General features: G+C 41.3%; 1 protein-coding gene across 2 annotated transcripts in view; it reads left to right on the forward strand.

The window, feature by feature from the left end:
• Nucleotides 1–23737, forward strand: part of STON2 (stonin 2) — a 156010-nt gene that overhangs the window by 20664 nt on the left and 111609 nt on the right. For both annotated transcript variants that reach the window (XM_059182622.1, XM_059182623.1), the window contains exons 2-3: nt 10829–11104; nt 12942–13217. In XM_059182622.1, the coding sequence (XP_059038605.1) occupies nt 11017–11104; nt 12942–13217 (364 nt within the window). In that variant the 5' untranslated portion in view covers nt 10829–11016. The remainder of the gene's footprint in view (nt 1–10828; nt 11105–12941; nt 13218–23737) is intronic.

A 23737-nucleotide genomic window follows, 5' to 3' on the forward strand; every position in this document is an offset into this window, starting at 1 on the left:
TTTCTAAGATTTATTTTGAGAGAGCGTGTGTGAGGGCAGAGGGAGAAAGAGAGTCTCAAGCAGACTCCCCACTGAGGGTGGAGCCTGATGATGTGGGGCTCGATCTTATGACCCTGAGATCACGACGTAAGCCGAAACTGCGAGTTGGACGCTCAGCCGACTGTACCACCCAGGGGCCCCTTCAGGCTGCCGTCATCTTTCATCTCACCCGTATGACAGCTTCCTAATCGTTCTCTCTACTTCCTCTCTTTCCTCTTCCCATTTTTTCTCCACTCCGCTTCTGAAAAGGTGAAATAAGTTTTGTTCTTTAAATCCTTCATTGACTTCTCATTGTGATTAGCATAAAATCTGAGCATCCCAGTTTGCTTGCAAGATCCTATATTCCTAAAAATGAATTGCCTTTACAACATTGTCTTAGGCTTCTTGCTCGCTCTACTCCCAGTGCAAGGTTTTTCTTGTTTGTTTGTTTCTGTCGCAGACTCTTCGTTCCCTCTACCCTGAATACTTTCTACTTCTTGTCCAGTCACGGTTGGCTTCTTCTCATCCTTGAAGTGGTAATTACATGTCACCTCTTCAGAGAGATCTTCTCTTAACACCCTAATAACTAAGATTCCTTTTTACTCCTCATCTTAACCCTGTATTGATTTGTAGGTAGTTTACGTATTTATAGCTAACTTGTTTCATCCTTCTTTCCCCTCTTAGATATGAAGCTTATCTATCTTATCTTGAAAGCTTATCTATTTCATATATGTCTCATTTATTTTTTGTATCCTGAACATCTAGCAGGTGTTTGCTAATGATTTGGTAGATGAATTAATAAATACTCTATTTAAAATAAGTTTGAGAGGAGTTCCACACTCTGTTCCACTTCTGTTTGCCTTCCCTTTTGCTCACTCTCCCCTCACCTAGCCTTTAATACATTCCAAAATGTTGACATCCCTTGGTGTTAGGAAGAGTCATTGGTATCATATCATCATTACTGTACCAGGAAACTGGTTGAATGTTCATTAGCCTCCTGATGTTCAAAGGAAAGGTACCCAAAATTATTCTTTAATTTTTTTGTATTAAAAATGATCACCCTTTCAGCCTTGCCTCATGACTCTGGAAAGGCAAGCTAATTTCGTAGTGCTCTAAGTAAGCAAGGAAGAAAAAGACATTGAACTTTTTTTTTTCTTTTTGACAGAGATCACAAGTAGGCAAAGAGGCAGGCAGAGAGAGAGGAGGAGGCTGATTCCCTGCTGAGCAAAGAGGCTGCTGTGGGGCTCGATCCCAGGACCCTGGGATCATGACCTGAGCCGAAGGAAGAGGCTTTAACCCACTGAGCCACCCAGGTGCCCCGACATTGAACTTTTTGGAGAGGGAAATCCTATGTAGTATGTTCTAAAATGCTGCATGTATAATTTTGTGTTCTTTTGCTATTTTGTATTTTTTTTTAATTTATTCCCTACCAGGGGTAATAGCTGATATCAATTGAGTTCAGTCCCTTATCCATACTGGGAAGTTACTTTTAAAAGACTTGTCCCTCAGCATTTTGAACTTTAGAATAAATTCTCCTCCCATTTTTAAACTATCAGTCTCGTGGGGTATGGGTGGGTTCTCTATCCACAATATCACAAAGTTGAAATTAAGGGTTGGCCCACTGCATGCTCACTTGGAACTGTCTTCTCCAAGCCTTTGCCTGTTGTTGGCAGGATTGAGTTCCTTGTAGTTTTAGGGTTGTAGTCGCCCTGTGGTCATTTCTGTCTCAGCCATGGAAAACCTTCTTCTCACACTTCAAATTTCTCTGACTGCTTCTGTTGCTACCAGTGAGAGAAAACACTCTGCTTTAAGTCACCCCATCTTAAGGTCAACTGTTTAGCAACCTTAATTGCGTCTGCAAAATCCCTTTTAAATATGACATAATCTTGGGGATTGCACCAGGATGTGGAGATCATGGGGGTCCTCTTAAAATTCTCTATGGTTAATCTAGAATGGCACCCATCTGCTTATCAGAAAACCTGATTACAGTAGTTTAAACAAAAACACTTTTTTCACATAATAAATATAGAGTTGAATGATTGTTGATACTGGCTCAGTGGCTCAGTGACTGTGATTCTCTTGTCCTTGCATTTGTGGTTGTGGGGTGATTATCATAGTTCCAGCCATCACAACCATATTCAAGATAGGAAAAATGGGAAAGGGACAAGGATTGAGAATGCATACGCATTATCCATCCACGTCATGGAGACGTGCAATACAAAGCAAGATTAAGCAAAGACAAAAAACATCCCTGAACTTTAGTTCTCATTTTTCCTCCATTTATGTCTCATTGACCAGAACTTGGTCAGCTGGTTATCCTTGGTGCTAGGGAGGTGGGAAAGCAGGAATAGAAATGTTCTGTGATTGGCTTAACCAGTCATGACCCATCCCCTGGTGCTGGATGAGGAGAAGGAAGAGGTGTTGGAAACCCAGCTAGCATATCTGTTCCATATCTTTTCTGAAAGGCAGAATGTGGCGTAGTGGAAAGAGTACATAAGTTAACATCAGGAGACTTGTGATCCTGTCCCAACTCTGTCAGTTTTCACTGTGTGACCTTAGGTTAGTCAAGCGACTTCCTTGAGTCATTTCATGTATCTGTCAAATGAGAGAAATAGCTGTTTTACTTACCTCAGGGTTGTTGTAAGAATGAATTGACATAATCCATGAAGTTCTTTGTATCCTGGAAATATATACTAATTATAATTTTTGGTATTTGGTATAAAACTAAGAGTATTTCTTTGATTTCAAGAAATGTATGTGTATGTGTATATATAGACATACAAATAAATATACATATTTAAAAATATTTTATAATCTCTAAAATGAGATGTATTTTACAATTGATGGCATTTTAGTTTCAATGGAATATAATAATATTTTGTTTAGCTTCTTGGAAAGTCTTAGGTTATGTCTAGAAGATATGGCCATTATTGGGACCTGCAAGATTCTTATGACTCCTAGGCAACTGAGAGTCTTATGATGGAACATCTAAAGCGATAGACTTATGGCTCTAAAATACAGATGGAAAGAAATTATCCACACCAACTCCTTATTTTCACACAGGCAAAATACTTGTATTCCTGTCCTAAATATGAAACTAAAGTAAGCGGAGTTTACCAAGATGGAGTAAGCCAGGACCTCCCTAGAGTTTGAGGTATTAGAAAGTCTTCTGCAAACCTTAAAGGGTGACCTTCTGCCACGATTATTCATTACATTCTGAATGTAACACACTGTTCAGGCACCTGGGAACGTCCTTCAGGGTCACTGCCTCAGGAATGCAGCAAAGATCAGATACAGCCTATTTTCTAGGCCAAATGCGATTGAGATCCTTGATTCCGAATGTGGAGCCACAGAGCTCTTTAATAAGGCAGCTATCAGGATTGTTTATTTTGAAGAAAAATCAATTAATAAGATGTTTTTAATTATTACTTTGAGATATATATAAATATGCATGCCCATAAATATAGATACATTTATATGTGTATGTATTTGTACATGTATGTATGTGTATATATACACAAATGATGTGACTTTAGAGGGGACAAAAACAGACATCTAGTGATGGGGAATTATGGTGTATGTGATTGAAAGAGAGAAAATGGGGAGTTAGTTCAGAGGGAATCATGGATACAAACTGATGTTGGTTGAAATAAATATATTCCTTTTGGAGTTCTTCTGTATGGTTGACTTGGGCCTGGAGTGTTCATTTTAACCAATTTCCAGTGGAAGAGGAGTGGTCAGTCAAACAAAAAAAAAAGTGGTCAGTCAAACAGTCAAACAAAAGTTTGTTTGTTTATTTTAAAGAATAATGTATTTAAATGAAAGTAAAAATGGTGAAAAAATAGTAGGAACATACAATCAAAGCAACTTACCTTTTCCTTTTGAGAACATCAAAGCACATGTTAATTAAAGTGTGTGTGTTCTCCAGTGTTCAGATTCTGTTAAAATGAACCTGTTCTCTCCTACAGTAAAAGACTTTAGGAGAAGGAAAAGAAGCAGTGTTCCAGGTCCTGAATCTGATCTGGGTCTTTGTCACAGGGCAATTGTGCTTTCAGGGCTTCTGTTTATTCTGAGAAATTATGAAACAAGTGGCATGGTTGCTTTAACTTATGATTAAATCGTTGTGATTTTTCTAGCCCACTCTGACAGAGGTCTCAGAGTACAAAACCATGCATGGTATTATTTTGATTCAAGCATTGCAAATTCTGAGTGCATAGTAGATGTTCAGGAAGTTGGTTGAATGTCTTGCTTTAGAAGAAAGCTTTTCAGAAATACATTTGATCTATGCAGTCTTAGTTTTTCATTCTTACTTTCTTCCCAGTTTTCTTTTTGACCTTGAGATGTTTGTCTTTGGTCAGAAAAAGTCTGAGGCCTTACTTTAGGGTTTGGTATTGGCACTAGGATCTAGTTTGAGATGTTTCTGCGTAAACCCCAAACAGATGGCTAGATAGTGTTTGCCAGTAGCCTCAAAACCCAACAACTAGATGCAGACACGTCCAAAGAAACTATCTAGTTGAATACATATGGCAAAGAGATATAAGAGGGAACTGGCTAAATTCTCAGATTTAAATAATCTTTAGGGTTCACTAACCAAACAAGAATTATGTTACTGTGTTTATAAAACATAACTAACCTACCAAAACAAAACATTTTCTCAGCTCTGAAGGGATGGAATTAATCCATATAGTTATATGAAACCCTCCTTTGCTTTTTATACAGTTTATGAAAATTTTCTAAAACTTCTAATTAAGATTTCTAGGATGTCACTATAAAATAACCCTATTTTAGATTATCTGAACTGGACTCTTTTTTTCTTTTTAAAAATGATTACAAGTCAAAAGGAAATGTTTTGGGGAGGACTTCCAATTCTGGCTATAACTAATAACAAACTAGTCCTTGTGCAGTGTACAACCATGAAACTACTGGACAAAATGTATGAGGCAAGTGTTTTCAGGTACTGATCAACAGAAATCACAGTATTTCAGTCCTGAGAGAAGGAAAGCTCGTGAGATGAGCCTGATGATTACCTTGGCTCCCTTCCAGGGGAGAGTTTCCTGATGCAGCATCATATGCTGGAGTCTACACTGAGCACAGCAGTCCTGCTGAGCTAAGCAAACGGAGATCAGAGTTGGGGGCAGTTGAAGCAGCTGGAATCTGCTGGACAGCACATTAGAGAAGAGAGAGTAGCATGGGGGATGCTGGAGCAGAAGTGTGTCTGGGTATACCCAGGGAATCCTTGGCCTGGCTAGAGTGCAAATGTACAGACTGAAACCATATGAGATTTACCAAAAGTGGTGGCTCCAAGGTTGAGAATGGGACAGAAATACTAGAGGTTAAACCATGTTGGGAGATATTGGCAGTCCAGTCCAGCCCAGCCACATCGGAAAGACTTCCTTAACACATTATTAATATTCTAACCATCCAGAAAAGTCACAGAAAGTTTGCGTCTTAGGGCAAAGGAACATGCTTTCAAGCAGGGTTGGTAAAATTCTTTTATAGAGTTAGATGGAAATTATTTTAGGTCCTGTGAACTATACAGCATCTGTTACAACTACTCAAATTTGCTATTGTAGAGCCAGAGCAGCCATAGACAATATGTAAATGAATGCACATGGTTTTGTGTCATTATGACTTTATTTACAAATAAGGCAGAGGGCCAGCTTTGGGTCATGGATGTAGCTTGCCAGATGCTACTCTAGAATAAGACCTACTCTGAACCTACCCTAAAAAAGCCTAGAACCAAGTGCTGCTGAAATCTGCCATGGAGATTGAGTTGGAAAGTTGAGTTCTGCAGTTGTTAGAGATGCTTAGGGGACATCTTTGGCTTTTCTCAGATCCACCCAACAAAGTGGGAGACTATAATGAATGTGAGCAAGCATTTTGACTACTGGCAAAAATCAGCTCTGTAGAGGAAGATCAAATCCAGAATGTCTTCAGTGTATCATCAACAATTAGTAGGTGAGCAAAGAAATGGGGAAATATTAATTTCAATATTAAAATAGTAAAAAAAAGTCAATAGAAATGAATCCCCAGATGGTCCAGATATTGGATATGGCAGACAAAACCTGTAAAGCAGCTGTTGTAAATATGTTCAAAGAACTAAAGGAAGACATTGTCATAGTGATTAAACATATAGGGCATCACAGGCAAGAAATAGAAATTATAAAAGAATCTAATGAGGGGCGCCTGGGTGGCTCAGTGGGTTAAAGCCTCTGCCTTCGGCTCAGGTCATGATCCCAGGGTCCTGGGATCGAGCCCCACATTGGGCTGTCTGCTCAGCAGGGAGCCTGCTTCCCTTCCTCTTTCTGCCTGCCTCTCTGCCGACTTGTGATCTCTGTCAAATAAATAAATAAAATCTTTTTTTTTTTTTTTAAAGAATCTAATGAAAATTTTAGAATAGAGAAGTTGAATAACTGAGATGAAAAGTTCATAGAATGAACTTAACAGGAAATAAAGATAATAGAAGAAAGAGTCAAGGAGCTTGAAGACAGATCAGTAGGGGAGGAGAGAAAGCCAACTCTTCATCCAGAAACCATAGATTCCAAAAGACAAAATACTGAAGGAAAAGAAAAGTCAACCTCAAATTCTATGTCTCCTGAAAAATATCCTTTAAAAACAAAGGTGAAATAAAGAATGGATTATTATAGAGCCAGGCTGTTCAATAGAAATAGAGTACAAACCACATATGTATTATTTTAAGTTTTCTATTTAACCCATTTAAAAAATGTTAAAAGAAACAGGTGAAGTTAATTTTAATCAAACCCAGCACAGAGTGCTCAGTGCTGAGCACTGGTCCCTGACTTTGCCCAAGACTTTTCCTGGTCTCTGGCTTTGCCCAAGACACTGAGGCTGTTGTGGCCGATAGCTTCCATCTCCAAGCTCCTCAGTGCAGTCTGAGGAACGTTAATCTCTCGTAGGCACATTTCTTTAGTCACTCTCCACTCTTAAACATCAGGCAGCTTACCATTTCCTACTGAACTCTTCTTCTCAGCTGTTAAGGTTACCAATCCTCTCTCCCCACATTTCCTCAGTAGACACCTCAGCTTTCATCAGACTGACCTCTTCACTGGTCTAGAAACAAGCCCACAAAGGTCTGATTCTTACTCTCCACTTAGACTGATCCTCTGTCCCAAAGATGTCCTCGGATATCCTTACTCTTCCCTTCTGGTGGACCAGAACCAAGGATATACTTCAGATCCAAGAAATCTGTTCTGTTTTTTATGGTTCCAACCCTTGCAGATCTCTCTCTGGCTAAATAGCATTTCTGGTATGTCCTGTAGGAGGATTATTTCCAGATTTATTGTGTTTGCTCTTCTGTGTCCCCAGCTAGATCGCAAGCTGTTGAGAATCACTGTCTCAAAGGGTGCTTAGTCTATGTCCAAACACATAGGGCTTATGAATGTGTGTCAGAGGATTGGCATAAAACAGAGCCATTTCTGTGGTTCCCATCTTGTCAGCTGACTGTGTTTTCCACCCCAGATTTCAGCATGTAAGTGATGCTGGGGAAGAAGCTTTTCTCTGAAGTGGCAATCCAGAGACTTCAATGAATCTAGTAGTGTCTTTTGGTCAGTCCTGCTGCTGATACTGAGTCACTACCCATTTGTGGTGATTTTACGCTTCACTTTATGATTCACATTCTAAAAATGGGGTGAGGTTTTTATAGAGAACCCGACTCCAGTGTGAACTTAGCCTCACAATTATTGGGTTCCCCTGTGGTTTCCAGCTGCTGGCACAGCCACATCTTGTGGCTTCTTGGATGTGGCTGTTTCATGGCAAATACCCAGAATCCATTTCACGGGATTATGACTATGTAATAAATTTGTTCCACCAGGCTTTCTTGGGGCTGCTTATTATCCGTAACCAGCCCATGTCTGGATCTGGGACAGACAAGCTAAGGAAGTGTAGATAAACCTTTGGGGCTCTTCTTTCACTCATACTTTCTGAGTAGTAGTCTTGGTTCCTTAGCCAGACTCTGTCTGTATCTGGAAGGAAGAGGTTGAATGCTTGACTCCATGTAACATCTGGGAGAACTTTGCTAAAAATGATTGAAAAGAGAAATCCATAATGCCAGAATGTGGAAATGACAGAAACGGGGCAGGGGGAGGTTTGTTTCATGAAATTTGCATTCTAGTCCAAAGACTTCCTCTAATGAGCTGTGTGACTTCTGGCCAGTAAATTAACAATATCAGTGACGGCTATAGCGGACACTCATAAGGAGTTTGGACTGGGCCCTGGTACGTAATAAGCCCTCTGTGCCGTCACCTGCTGTTACCATCATCAATGTTACAGAGGGCTCATTACTTCCCGTACTAAGTACACCATGTCTATTATCTCTCTGAATCCTTTAAATTACGAAGTGAGTCTTGTTATTCCTGCTGTACAGGGCTGAAATGAGACTTAAAGCCTGTACAGGATTCAGATCCCAGGACCATGTTCTCATTCTCTGTTGCTATATTTGATTTCCTTGGGCCTCAGTTTACTCATCTGTGAACTTGAGAGGTAGACTGTTGGTCTTTAAAACCTTTGAGCTCTAAAATTTCTCAGAATTTGTCCCATTACTTTCACCCTTTTCCTTCACCTCTTACCATGTCCCCTCCCATACCCACACTCATCTGTGAATTTTGCTGGATTCATCATCACGGGGTCAGGAGGATGTTTTCCCCATTGAGCTATGACGCTGCATGTGTCAGCACATGGACTTGTATTGTGGCTTTTTTGTTGTTGTTGGACCTGGCTTACATGATGCTGTTGTAGGGAGAGGAAGAGTCTGACTCTTCTATTTTGCTGTCTTATCTTGGCCTGGAGCCAGGAACACAGCGACACTCATGTTTGATGGGGCTTGAGAATGGCTTGCAGGGACAAGCCAGCCAGAGTCAGTTTTGGGGTCTTTGGGCTCTGTGTAGTTCTCTGGTGAGATCTGGTGTTGGAGCACTGTAGTCTCCAGGCTGTTTGCACATGTCTGGTCCCGTGGTTGGTAAAAATCTTTGGAGAGGGACTTGGAAGAGAGATTTCCAGGCTTTCCATTCTCTGCGCAGCTGGGGTATCCTGGCAGATTTACATATGGAGAGTTTTCACAGATCATTTCATTATGGTTCTGTTGTAATTGATGTTTGCAAAGTACTTTAGTTGGGTGGTGTTGCATATATTCTGGTACTTTTTTTGTTGTTTGTGGCTGTGATCCAAAGATCAGAGAGTTTTGGCATTAGAAGACCTACGTTTCAGGGTTGCATTGATCACTTCTTAGCTTGGTGCATCTAACACACCTGCTTATTATGGCGTCTAGTTCATGATTCTGTGGATAAGATCTAATCATGGAGAAAAAAGAGTCCATTCGTCACTTTTTTGGAACGTGTGAATTCTTCTAGTTAGAAGCCTGGAGGAAACATCTTAGGGCACCAAGCAAGGGCCTGGAAACAATGAAAATGTTGGATAAATCACTCCTCTCACCCCAAATTTCTTCATCTGTAAAGGAATTTTAGTTATATCTGCCTTACTCAAGCAAAATGGCTGTAGAATCAAATGACGTATGCTATGAAAACATGTGTTTTTTGGGGCTCCTGGGTGGCTAAGTTGCTTAAGCATCCAACTCTTGGTTTTGGCTGAGGTCATGATCTCCCAGTTGTGGGATCAGGCCCCACGTTGCTGTGCTCATTGTGGAGTCTGCTTCAGATTCTTTCGCCCTCTCCCTCTCAAATAAAGAAATAAAAACTTCCAAAAATATATTTTAAAAAACTTATTGAAAATTATAAATATGTACAAGCAGTTATTTTAGGCTGTATTATACAGCAAAACTGTTTGCTACCAAAAATGTCAAAAATTATTACATATTTCTGTTCTGATTAACCCCGGCATAGATTATTTATAGCAGGTAATAATCTATACTAAAATTTCTTAGCATTTTTTTTGTTTTGCCCCAGTCGGAAGGCTATGAGTTAAATTTTTCTAGACTAAAATGAATATTGTTAAGTATTCCATTAATAAGAACAGATATTGTTCAGGGCAAATAGTAGCTCTTTTGTGGAAACACATTAATTTTTCATTAATTCAGATTTTATTAATTTATAAGAGCAAGAGCTAGGTTCAAATTGTAAATGGACATTAATAGTACAAACAGAATTATGAGTCTGTTAAGTCTCTTTCTATATACAAAGAACATAATTGTGATGTGAGTAAAGAAAGGCTAGACTTTCATGTACTAATTCAAATTGGCCTAAATTGAAAATGTGTTTCTTTAACTCACATTTTTTACTAAAGCAAATATTCCCTTCCCATTTACTCCAAATGAACAAGATGACTCCATTTCTATTTCTCTTGTTTGGTAAGCTGTGCTTGGAGGTACCATCTGGAGATGGTTGGGTTTCTGCCAAGGATTTAAATCAAGCTTGCAAAGAGCTACCTGCCTAAGGCAAGAAAGTGTTATGAGTTACTACGAAAGAACATGCTTTTATTTTACCATCTATTAAAAGAAAGTGAAAATACTTTGAAAAGTTTTAATTTTTGTTTTACAACAATAGTATTATATTATAAATAAAAGTATTCCCAAAATATAAAAATTGGAGAGATTTGGGAATCCGATTGCTTAAATTTGCATAATTATTTGCAAGTCTGATGGGAAGACCTATGCAGAGATCTTGATGCTAAAGGCAGATATTTCTGTACAAGGCATGGGGACAAGACAGGGCAGAGAGGAGTAATACAAGTTGGAAACCACCCAGACCTCCTCGTGGGCAGCGTTGAAAACCCTGGATCTGTGTGGGTTGGATATAATGTGATCATTGTCCTTTTTAATTTTTATTATTTTTTTAAACAGATTTCTGCCCAGCAGATTAGCCAAAGGAAAGAGGGACCAATCTATCTACGTTCTGAGCACCACCCTCTACAAGACCCTCTTAACAGAGCCGAGGCCCAAGTTCACTGTGCTCCCATTCCCCCACCCCAGACGTTACTCTGGGGTCTGCCTGAGGCCATTGATGTGAAGATGACCAGTGCCTTCTTAGCATGACGACCTTGGACCATGTGATCGCCACCCACCAGTCAGAGTGGGTCTCCTTCAATGAGGAGCCACTCTTTCCTGTCCCTTCTGAGGGTAAGGAGCACTCTCATTTCTTAAGTGAAAAGATTAGCAAAGAACCACAACTCTTTATAATGACTTCTCCTCGATCATTCTTTGAGTAGGATCTTAATGGGAAAAAGAGCCAGTTTGTCACTTTCCTAAGGTGCAGATTTGTCCACTGAGAAGCCTGGGGGAAGCATTTTTAGGAAACTTCAAGTCCCAAACAGAAGGGCCTGGAAACACCAAAAGTATTGGGTGCTTTCTTCCAAGGAATGTAAACTTTGTAATTATAAATAACTCCTTTATACTTGGCCTTTTAGGGTGTTACTCCCAACAGCAGTTTGGATTTCCTAGTTTTTAAAGCATAGCTGTGAAGAGTGACAGGCACTAGAGACAGATTGCTTAGGCTCAGATCCTGGCTCTGTCACAGCTAAGGGATGTGCCCTTGGGTAGTTGGTCTCTTTAACCTCTCTATGCTGTCGTTTCTCTATCCAGTAGGGGTAATCACAGTACCTTCCTCAGGGGGGCTGTGAAGACAAAATGAATTAATATACATATAGTGCTTAGAACAGTGCCTAGCATGTGGAAAGATCTCAGTTAATTGTCATCCACAATCATGAAGATGGCTAAATTGACTTCTAGGGACCTGGTGCTCAGGGATGAAGGTCAAGGTAGGGGACAGGAGGTATTTGCAGAGTCTGGTTCGCTGGTTCTGTCCTACTGCAGCTACCCTTGTCAGCTGCTATCAACCCAGCTTCACTGATAGCACCTGGAAAGTGTGAGTTGACAGGTGAGCCATCCAGTATTCTGGCCATGGGGCTACTGAGTCCTTAAAATGCGGCTAGTTGGAATTGAAGTGTGTCTTAAGTATAAAATGCCAACACTGAATTTCAAAGACCTAGTGAAAGTAAGATATTTCATTAATAACTTTTATATTAATTACATGTTAGAATTATAAATTTTCAACATATGGAGTTGAAATTTATATTACTAGAAGTAGCTCTTTTTACTTTTTTTTAATGTGGCTATTAAAAAATTAAAATTACATACGTGGTTCAGCTTTTATTTCTGTTGGGCAGTGCTCATCTAAAGGCTTTGGTTACATGCAGGTAGACTAGTTTGTGTGGCTAATGATGGCAGGAAAAAATTTTATGTAAGTACTTCGGTTTTTAAAAAGTATTCATATAGTAAAATCAACCACTTTTGCTATGCAGTTGAGAAACTTCAACACATGTCTAGATCTGTGTAGCCACCCCGATGATTAGGATATAGTTCTTTAAAAAAAAAATTTTTTTTTGAAGGACGTTGCGTGTTCTAGGACCAAAAAAGTGCTGGAAAGGTAGGATCCTCATTTAGCTGGACCTCATTCAGCCGGCTGTTGGTATAGAGTTCGCACCTGGCAGCCTGCGGACACACGTAGTTTGGACTGCGTGGAGTTTGAAGTGTGAATTTGAATGTGTTTAGTCCAGACAGAAGCTTTCCTGTTCAGCCAAAGTCTCTGTCTGTCCCAGTTGCCTTTTGCTTTTCTCCTTCGACTCAGTTATCTTTTTCTTTGGCCTCTAGAGCATTGTTGTTTGTGACTGCCAGGCACTGGAATAGATGCTAGGATGAGAATTATGAACAAGATTTCCATTCTCAGGCTGCCGGGGCACTGACTGTGGGCATGATGAGTTTTCCTTCGTCCCCATTGTGAGGAAAACTCCCCTTTAGCATGGAGACAGGCGGGCATGGCTCTTCCTTCACCTGCACCCACCCGTATCATGAGTCTTGTGATCACCCCTTACCTACCCTTGGGGTCTTCCTCCATGAGACAGTTTTGAAGGGTGGCCTTCCTCATGTGATTGACGGTAGTGTCTGGTATGTATTTCAGGGGGCACGGAAGAGCACGTCCCAGCACCGTCGTCTTACTCAGACCAGTCTGAGAGCTCCTCCGGGGAGAACCATGTGGTGGACGGAGGCTGTCAAGATCTTTCCCACTCAGAGCAGGATGACTCCTCTGAGAAGCTGGGTCTCATCTCTGAAGCGACCTCCCCTCCTGGGAGCCCCGAGCAGCCCTCACCTGACCTGGCCTTGGCTATCAGCAACTGGGTTCAGTTTGAAGATGACACCCCCTGGGCCAGCACATCATCACCTCAGAAGGAAACAGGTGAGCCGGGTGGGAGGCTGAGAAGAGTTCAGGTGTAGGTCCGTGCTCACTAGGTCCGTGGCCATCAGAGGTGTGTCAGGACTGAGGGGAATCCACTTTGCCAGAGCCCTCCAGCACAGGCCGTACAGGAGAGCCGGCAGAGACCTTGTCTGGCTTGGTTCTACAACTGGGCTTTGTCATCAAAACCTATGGAAAGATTTATGGGCTCTGGGCCCCTTCTAGCCTTCTATACTTGTCCTGGCTGCTGACCTGTCTTTGGAAGTATGCATATTTATTTGTCTATTAGATACTGGAGTTATGTTTACTCAGCACCTAAATTATAAGCTCCTTACAAGCAGACATGAATGTCTCTCTGAGCACGGACCATGATCAATTACTAATAGAGTCACTATTAAACATGCGTATGCTTGTGTCCCAGACCTGTCAGAGCTAAATCTTCAGGGGTGGGGCCTGTCATTAATGATAATTCTCTTATTTTGTGGCATTTCAGTAGCCAGAAGCTGCACAGGGGAACTTAGTGAAGCGGAGGCGTTGTTGGTCCCCGCCCTGGTGACCTGGCTGCATAGTTTATTGTGTACCAAAGCATGTCAACGCTGACCAGATAGCCTTTGGGACTCTCTTAGCTCTCTCACTGCTGTGTAACAAATTACCACAGACTTAGGGGTTTAAACAACATAACTTTATTTTCTTCCAGTTCTGTAGTTCAGAAGTCCAAGTGTTGGACGTGGTGTCACTGTGCTCATTCAAAGTGTTGTTAAGGCTGCATTCCTTCCAGGAGATTCTAAGGAAGAATCTGTTTCCTTGCCCTTTCTAGCTTTTGGATGCTGCCCACATTCCGTGGCACGTGTCCCCTTCTTCTGCCGCCAAAGCCAGCAATGCTGCATCTCTCTGTGCCTTTCTTCTGGAATCTCATCTTCCTCTGATTTCCGCCCACCTCTTCCACTTTTAAGATCCTTAACTCATCACATCTGCAAAGTCCCTTTTTCCATGTAAGGTGACATATTCCCAGGTTCTGGGGATGAGGACATAGACATCTTTGGGGGGCATTATTTTGTCTACCACAGAGACCTACTAGAGAAAATTAAGGTTGATAGATTTTTTTTGTGTTGTTGTTGGTGAGCCACCCAGGTGGCCCTCGACTTATTCATATTTAAACATCAGATTTGTTAGTGAATTGTTGGTGAGAGAGCCGTGACACTCAGAGCAGCAGGGATGAAATGACAGGTCCAGACAAGCTTCCCAGTCTCGCTGGAGGGAGGAAGTAACCTTTACTGAACATCCAACACTGGCAGAACAGTGGGCCGGTGAAGCATTTTAGACAGGGGAAGAGTTTTCCAACACAGGGGACTGAAGCAGTACAGAAGTGTCTTATTTTTCATGAGATGTATTTACCAAACACTGTCCCATGCACCATGCTCAACGCTTTGACTCTATCATCTCATGTACCTCTTATAGTCATATGAGGAAAGCATTAATATTATACTGATACTGTACATGAGGAAACTGAGAAGATAGTGGTTTGGGAATTTGTCCAAGGTTGTATGCTGGAAAGTGTCAGAGGAGAGCTTCACAGACTGGCAGGCTGGCCCCCGGATTTGGAACAGTCTAGGGATGCACCATGGTCTGTTTGCCTCCATCTTCCTGCTGTTCCTCCTATGGTTTCCTCCGCTCCCCGATTCCCAGAAGGCAGGGGAGACGAGGGAGAGGTGCAGGGTGTTTCTCTACCTGCCCCCAAATGGCCATGCTTTCAGTTCACTAAATGCCACATATTTATGGCATTCAGGTTTGTTCACATCTTGTTCATGTCTTACCATTAGCTTCAGAGGTTTCCTGATGACTCAGAACTATGTGTGGGTTGGTGGCAAACGTGGTCACTTTGCTTCAGCTCCTGACCACTTAGTTTTGCAAAACCAATTCTGGGGGTAGTCTTAATTTTGTTGCCTCCCTCTGACTGAGAACCTTAGCTTGTCATTGATAGTGCTCTTGACATATTGTTAAAACCTTTTCCTTTAATGTGGCAGTTCTGTAGATCCCTGGAATTGCCCAAAAGTCTCTGAAGAGGCCTGCGGGGTCAAAATTATTTTCATAATAATTCTAAGGTTGCCTTTTTCACTGCATTGGAATCTGCATTGATGGTACAAAAGTAATGGTGAGTAAAACTTCTGGCTACCATGTACTCATACTAAAAAAAGAGTCAATTTCACATAATACCCTTAATGTAGTCATAAAAATTATTAATTTTATTAAATCTTGGTTCCCAAGTACATCTTTCTATTTTGTTTATTTATTTAATTTAAAAAAAATTTGATTTAATTTAGCCTAATTTCTTTTTTGTGTGTGTGTGTTCCAGCATTCATTGTCTATGCACCCAGTGCTCCATGCAATATGTGCCCTCCTTAATACCCACCACCAGGCTCACCCAACCCCCCACATCCCTCCCCTCCAAAACCCTCAGTTTGTTCTCAGAGTTCACAGTCTCTCATGGTTCGTCTCCCCCTCCGGTTTCCCCCAACTTACTTCAAGTACATCTTTTTAATATTCTCTGTGATAAATTGGCATAAAACATTTTGTGCCATACTAAAATATAATGGTTGTCTTGGGGAAACAATGGGTTTAAAAAATGTTTTTTAAAGATGTTATTTATTTATTTGAGAGAGAGAGAGAAAGAGAGAGGGAGTGAGCTGGGGAGGGTCAAGCAGACTCTGTGCTGAGTGTGGAGCTGGATATGGCTCCATCTCATGACCCTGAGATGACCTGAGGCAAAATCAAGTGTTGAACACTTAACCAACTGAGCTACCCCAGTGCCCCTAAAATTCTGTAATGAAAAAGAATTCATTTAGAAAATCAAAATTATTTTAAAATTATTTTTTAAAAAGGAAAACAATGCAAAAAACCCTCAAACTCCTTGATGAACAAAATATCAGTATTTTAAAAACAAGAGTTAGCTAATACTTGTGTGATTGACTCACTGGCCTTCCCCTCATCCTGGCCCTAGTAAGAGTTTACTTAAAAAGTAGGCAGTTAGTCTTTGGGCCATAGTTTACTCATTTTATATTTTTTAAATACTGTATTTAAGGGGAGCGTGGCTGGCTCGGTCCGTGGAGCAACTCCTGATCTTGAGGTCATGAGTTCAAGCCCCAGGTAGAGCCTAGAGCTTACTTTAAAAAAAAAAAAAAAGAAAAGAAAGAAAAATAAAAGGAAAAGGAAAAGAAAAAAACTATAGTAAAATACTGTACTTAAAATGTTGTTTGATTCCCGAGATTTTTGGTTCCCCGAATTTTGCACCCAAGGAGAGTGTGCCTCACTTGCCTTACCGTAGTCCCAGCTCTGCATTATGATGGGGTTATGGAATGTGTTGATATTACTAGAGAACAATCAAGAAATGACAGTTTCAAATGTGTTGAAAGCATTGTCATGGCTTAAAAACTGCTCAAACAATAATTCTATGTTACCATATGTAAGTTTAACTCATCTTTCTAGAATTGGAGCTGTCTCCTTCAGGAGGAACTTGTAGGCTGGTTTTCCAGCAGACTTGAGGCTTGATGTGTGGACAAGAAGCAGGAATAAACCATGTGCAGGGCCAGCCCCACCTCAGGTAGTGTTCCAGGACCCAAGAGCCATCTCAGAGCATCAGAGTGGTAAAAGAAATGGTAATAAATGCAAGGCTCCAATTCCACCTCTCCTGCCAACACCCAGCCGGACCCATCAATTTCCCTATTACCCAAACCAGCCCCACCCATGTAGACTAATTCCCTCCTGCGTTTCCTCACGTAGATGGGTTTGACAACAAGGAAGAGGGGTTGACAGAGCTAAGGCCATGTGATAAGGAGAAAGGAAGCTTTGACCTTGTCAACATGGATAATGCAGACATTGCCCCAAGATAGTTCTGTTCTGACGGTTACTGGGCAGCTCAGATTTTAATTTAAATCCCAAAGGTTGGGGTACTGTGCATCGTCAAAAACATCATATATGTAACTGTGAGCATGACAGCAAAATAACACAGGTGTGTGCAGCAGGTATGTTTATCATGACAGAGACGGTCTGAGGCTTCTTGCAGTCACTGCTGCCTGCTCTGTTCTTTTGTTAACGCTAAGACTTCCTGGTGTGATCGGCAAAATAATGGCCCCCAAAGATATCAGGTCCTACTCCTTGGAACCTGTACATGTTATCTTATTTGAAGATAGGGTCGTTGCAGATGTGATTAAGGGTTTTTATTTTTAATTTTTATTTTTAGAAGATTGTATTTATTCAATTGTCAGAGAGAGGGAGTGAGGGAACAAAAGCAGGGGGAGCAGCAGGCAGAGGGAGAAGCAGGCTGATGCTGGACTCCCTCCCAGCACCTTGGGATTATGACCTGAGCCAAAGGCAGATGCTTACCCAACTGAGCCACCCAGAAGTCCCAAGTTACGGATTTTTAGATTGATATTCCTGGATAATCTGAAGTGGGGGCCCCTGAGTACAGACACCTATATTCTTATAAAAGGGAGGCAGAGGGATATTTTGCCCACACAAAGGCGGCAAAACGAACACAGAACAGAAAGGGATTTGAAGATGTGGCCTTGAAGATTGGGGTGATGAGTCCACAGCCGAGGAATGCTGGCAGCCTGCAGAGGCCTGGAGAGGCAGGGAATGCGCTTTCCCCAGAGCCCCTGGAGGGAGTGCTGCCAGGCAGACATCTTGATTTCAGCCTAGTGATCCTGACTTCAGACTTCTGGCTTCCAGAACTGGGAGGGAACTGAGTTCTGTTGTTTGAAGCCGTGAAGTTTGTGTCAATGCATTACAGGAGCCCCAGTAAACTAATGTACCAAATTTCCAAAATCCTAGAACAGAACCATTAGCATAAGACTAAAAATGAGTCAATCTGGGCTAGGGGAGCATCCGTAATAGTGCAGGCCATCTTTTAAGTAGATGTGTTAGACAGTATGTTTTATTTCCAAAGTTTATAGCCTTTTATAATTTATTCATTGAGTCACCCAATACTTATTAAGCACCTCCTCCCCATAGTTGTCTTAGGTGCAGATGTTCAGATACAAAACTGGGTAACATAGTGCTCAGAATTTAACAGAAGTCCATTGAGCTTCTCACTTGGTCTTCTTGTAGGAATCCAGAGCCAACCTGTGCTCCCACGATTCCCGCATCTGCCTCCTGTAGACCATCTTTCAGTTACAACACGTCTTATAAATTTTTTTTTCCATTTCATAGTAGCTGAAAATTTGAAGGTACTTTGAGGAAGCAAAGGAAGAAGTAGATTGGGGGAGAATTGCTTGCCTAGAAGTTTCATTTTATAGCCAGGCCCATCTATCATCTCTTCCTGGGAAGGATCAAAGTTGGAATTTAAAACATTTTTCCTATCATTTATCATTTGATTGTGGATCTTTCCCAGAGTTCTTGTTCAGTTTTGCCTCGGATCAATGGTGCCCACTTGGAGAAAACAATGTGTTGGGTAGATGGCCAACTTCTACGAATTGAGTGGCCATCTGGTTCTTTGTAGTCTAATCTGACAATATAGAAATGATTTGTCTATCAGTGTCTCATTTATCCACTCTAAAAAATATGCTTCTCTTAGTGTATTAATTTCCAGCAAGCAGACCTGAGACCTGTTTTTTGCTAAGCTTCACCCTTGTTTATATCAAGTAAACTTTTTTTTAGTGTGGACAGCCCATGAACAAAATAGAATTAGGGTGAGAGAGAGAGTTGATGTGCTCGATTTAAACATGCAAAAATTGGGAATCTGTTGATGAACTCTGGAATATATTGGTGTGTTTCAATGCATGTAGGTGGTGAAGTTCAACCAGAAATAAGGAAAATCTGTGGAAACTGTTTATGGCCTCAGCAATCTTTCCGCTGGCATCAGTATCACCAGAGCAAACCAGTTCTCATCCCTTTAATGTAGTTGTAGTTTCTTTGTTTATTCCCATTTTATTGCCATGTCCCATTTGCTTCTGTTACATGCCTAACACTTTCTGGTCAGACATCTCTGTGTCAGAAGAAAGGGGAAAATGTGTGTTTTGGACTTGGGGGAAGGAGAGTTTCCTCTGCCTTTCAAAGTTTCTTCTGGCTGGTTCAAGACTTAAATTGACACAAGACAGAGTCATAGGGGAAAATAAAATACAATTTTGTACGATGGGAACCACACATACACAAGTGGTTCACAGGCAGGAAAAATAGAGGCCTAATGAATGGGGGATGGGCCAGATGCTTCAAAGGGGAGGATGCTGATGCACAGGAGAGTAAGAGCAGGTGTTTGAGAAATAGATGTTTGCCCTGCCATGCAGATGGGTCACTCAGATAAAATTTATCTCTGGTAGTAATGCTTAGTCTGGGAAAGATACTCCAGTTAGATTCTTCTAGGTAGTTAAAGGAAGGGAAGAATTTTCTTTCCAGCCCACAGGGTCTCATTTGCCTTCAGCTCAGAATAGTCCACCTGCCAAAGTGATACATTTTGAGGAGACCTGTTTTGATCCCCTTCTGCCCCGTCCTATGCAGCCTCTGTGAATATATTTTTTTAAGATTTTATTTATTTATTTGACAGACAGAGATCACAAGTAGGCAGACAGGCAGACAGAGAGAGAGGAAGGGAAGTAAGCTCCCTGCTGAGCAGAGAGGCTGCTGTGGGGCTCGATCCCAGGACCCTGGGATCATGACCGGAGCCAAAGGCAGAGGCTTTAACGCGCTGAGCCACCCAGGCGCTCCTCTTTGTGAATATTTTTTATGAGGTGATCGTGATCTTGACCTAAAAGAAGGAGGATGAGAAAGGAGGCTAAATGGAATGGATTAGGGCTATTCCTCCTCTGGATTTTGGGAAACAAACAGTGGAGCCTTCCTCAACCAGCTGGTCCATGCCCTCGCATCCAGGCTGGCAAGAAGTCGGGGAAGATAGCACACGTGTGTGCACACGGAGTCGTCAGGTGGAGGAATGTGACGCGGATCCTCCTCTTCCATCCCCCCAAGTTCACATTCCTACACTGTTCACAGTTTTCCTGGCAGATGAAGAGCAAAAAACAAAAGAATTTATCCTTTAAGCTGTGCCCCCTACAGATAAAACCAAGGGAGCGTTGGATTTCAGCCTGGAATGGGACTGTACTACTTGCCCAAATTAAAATGCAAGGAGGCCAAAGGCACAGTGGAGCAAGAGACAAAGAGACTGTCATTAGTGGTAAATCTCTTATTTTTGTGCCATAAATTGTTGGACGCTGCACTGGGGAGTTTAAATTAGCCAGGGAGTTGCTACCCCTACCTCGTGACCTGGCTACTGATTTTATCTTGTACTGAAGCATATACCAAGGGTGATTGGACAACGAGGAACAACAGCTGGTTGGGAAGACAACTGCAGAAATACTTTAAGTCAATACTTTGTTTTGGATTTGAACTAGTGCAAGATTTGAAATGATTAACTGCCATCGTGGTTGGTCTGGAAAAAAGGAGACACATCATCTCTCTCAGAAAAATACGAATAAAATCAGTCAGTTGAGTGACAAAGCCTTTTGGTAAACACATATGACAGATTGCTCTCATCAGTTCTTTGGACATGAGGATGCTAGGAATGAGGAGCATGTAAAATCATGCCCCTCTTGTAAATATGGGATCCTCCATTAAAACCTCTGAAATTTGATAGAGGCCAAATGCAGAATCCTACCTCTTTGACTTAATAAGAACACTTCGGCTTGGGGCACCTGGGTGGCTCAGTGGGTTAAAGCTTCTGCCTTCTGCTCAGGTCATGATCTCAGGGTCCTTGGATCGAGCCCTGCATCGGGCTCTCTGCTCTGTAGGGAGCCTGCTTCCTCCTCTCTCTCTGCCTGCCTCTCTGACTACTTGTGATCTCTGTCTGTCAAATAAATAAATAAAATCTTAAAAAAAAATAATTATTTAAAAAAAAATGAATAACTGCCAAATACTTAAAGCTTAAAGTAGCTGCAAGAATACTGTTCACATCTTAGTCTGAATGCCATGTGATTGAACTGGGTTATCCACTGAAGAATATCAAGAAATTTAACTGCAAACTTTTTTGCTGAACCTTGAATCTCAGTGCATGGATATTCTGCTAAGCCTTAAAACAGCAGTAGAGCACAGCAGATCCAAAGTGTTACAGCAAATAAGGAAACAAACAAACAAACAAAATACCAAATTTCTGGTTCAAATCAAAATTAAATCCCTACATTGTTCTCTAGAGAAATATTTTTGAAAATGAACCTAACCCCAGATGGTATTTTATTCACTGGGTCCCTTAGCAGGGACCCTGGTGGCAAAAAGCTTTCCTAATTTAGTATTTTGTCTCTTCTGTTTTAAAATCCCACCATATACCGGAAAGAATGTAGCAGTCAGCTTATATATCACCCAAAATCTTTACAGAGATCCTCTTAGAGCAAAGGCTGATTCCATATATACGCCTTTTACAAGTGTATGTGTGTGCTTAGAAGATGTTTGCAAACATAGGCAGACAAACTGACTTGAAAAAGCAAACTTCGTTCCCAAAATTGAAGGAAAAAAATTGTGGCACTATTTTCAGCCTGAAGCTTCCTGTTCACTCATCGTGTTATGCATTGACCTTCCTCCACAGACATGGCAATTTTGTGGCAAGGTCAAGGCTGAATTGGACCCATTATGCAGATGCTGCAGGATATGCATAATTACAAACGTAAAAAAATTTTCATTTCCGGAACATTTGTTCCACGCAAGCTAAACACTAATATTCCCTTGTGCTTCAAATGTCTTCCCCAAAAGCCTGGGCTGAGGCCTTCCCATTGTGTCTGGGGAAGCTAATTATCTGGGACCAGAGAAAGAGCCCCTTGTTTGGGGGAAGACCAAAAATGATGTCAGCCATTTAAGAGGGAGGCAGGGTGGCAGCTGAGAGACAGTCCTGAAGAAGACTAGCCCAGCGGTTAATTTCTTTTATTCTTTTTATTCTGGCGACTGACGGTGAATTGGTGGTGGGAGTGGAATAAGATCCCAACCATTTGGTGAGTATGTATCCAGGGCCCATTGCATTTGGTATGCATATGTATTTCCCTCTTCAACAGAGGATGTTTTATTTTCGTTTAATACCTTGAATTGTTCTCTGCTTCTAAGAGTAATTAATGACCTCTCCGGAATCCGTCTTAGACAGTAATGTACTGAGGAATGGATTCTAACAAAGCCCTTCTTCCTTGGGGCCTGATGCCCTCTGCCCCTTTCCAGTGGGCACCACTCTGCTCTAACCACAACCTCTCCTGCTGTTCTGACAAGCCCATTTCTGCTCTTACTGTTTCCTCAGCCCCTAGAACTCTTCCCCTACAATTTCACTCAGAGCTCTGCTCAAGCATCATTTCCCCCTGCCCCAACTCCGTAATGTTTTCCTGCATTAAATGTCTTTATGGCCCATGTTTCTACCTGGAATTTGGTTATGTTTGTTTGTTGTCTCTCTTCCCACTAGAGGAGAGAGATGTTGTTTGTCTCATTTATGTTCTATCCCAGAATATGGAGAATGGAACTTAGTAGGTACTCGCTTAGAATTTGTTGGATTAATGAATGAAAGATGGAAGATGTATATGAAACATCCTGCAGAATGACGGACTATCATTTATGGGGCAAATGAGCTGTTAGACAGAACTTGAGGCATGGTGTCCTCAGTGAAGTGTATTGTTATTATTATTTTTAACAAAATAGGCAAAGAAACTTCCCCGTCATGCCCTTTGCTTATCAGCTATCATCGGCTTTGATTTCCTGTTATTATACACACAATGAGCACACACACGTGCATACACATAGCACACAGGTACACAAACATATGTATATACACAGAGTATATGTGCATAACATACGCCTACATACACACGTATATATAATATATGTATAACATAGACTCATGATACATAAACAAATACCTAAATTGTTCCCCCCAGGAGCTGCCTTAAAAAGCACATTTCAAACTATCCATTATATTTTTGTTGTATTTGAAGCTACCATCATAGCATTTGGACAGGGGGGAGAATCTCTTGAAAATGACTTCTTCTGATTATCTACTTTAAAGTATTTTACAAAAACTCCCAATATTCTTCTCTTCCAAAATGTGCTAGCTTACGCAGGGGGTCCTTGTGGCCTATCTCACCCTCAGTGTGGGACACAAAACACAATAAACTGCCAAGCATGCATTAATTAACCAGTTCATTCATGCAAAAAATATCTAGGTACTGGGAATGCAATTATGAGAAAACTGGCCATAGTCCCTGCTCTCCCACACGGAAGTTACCTAATGGTTGGGCAGTCTGTCACCAGTGAAGGCCTCTGGGGTAAACAGGAGCTCCTCTGAACCAGTCCTGGGACAGCTGCTTGGTATTGCCAACTGTGAGCTAGCAGGGGAGTCACAAATGAAGAATGGAATTAGATCTATTTTGTATTAATTTGTGGGCTTGTTTACAGCATTGGAGAAATCATATTGCCCTAGTGAGTAGACATCGAAGTATAAATATAGGATATGGCATCAAAATGTATGTAAGTATTTAAATTTTAGTCTAGGATCCCAAAGGATCAAAAGAATATATTGT

Source organism: Mustela lutreola, chromosome 7 (genome assembly GCF_030435805.1).
Source record: "Mustela lutreola isolate mMusLut2 chromosome 7, mMusLut2.pri, whole genome shotgun sequence".
Classification (NCBI taxonomy): domain Eukaryota; kingdom Metazoa; phylum Chordata; class Mammalia; order Carnivora; family Mustelidae; genus Mustela; species Mustela lutreola.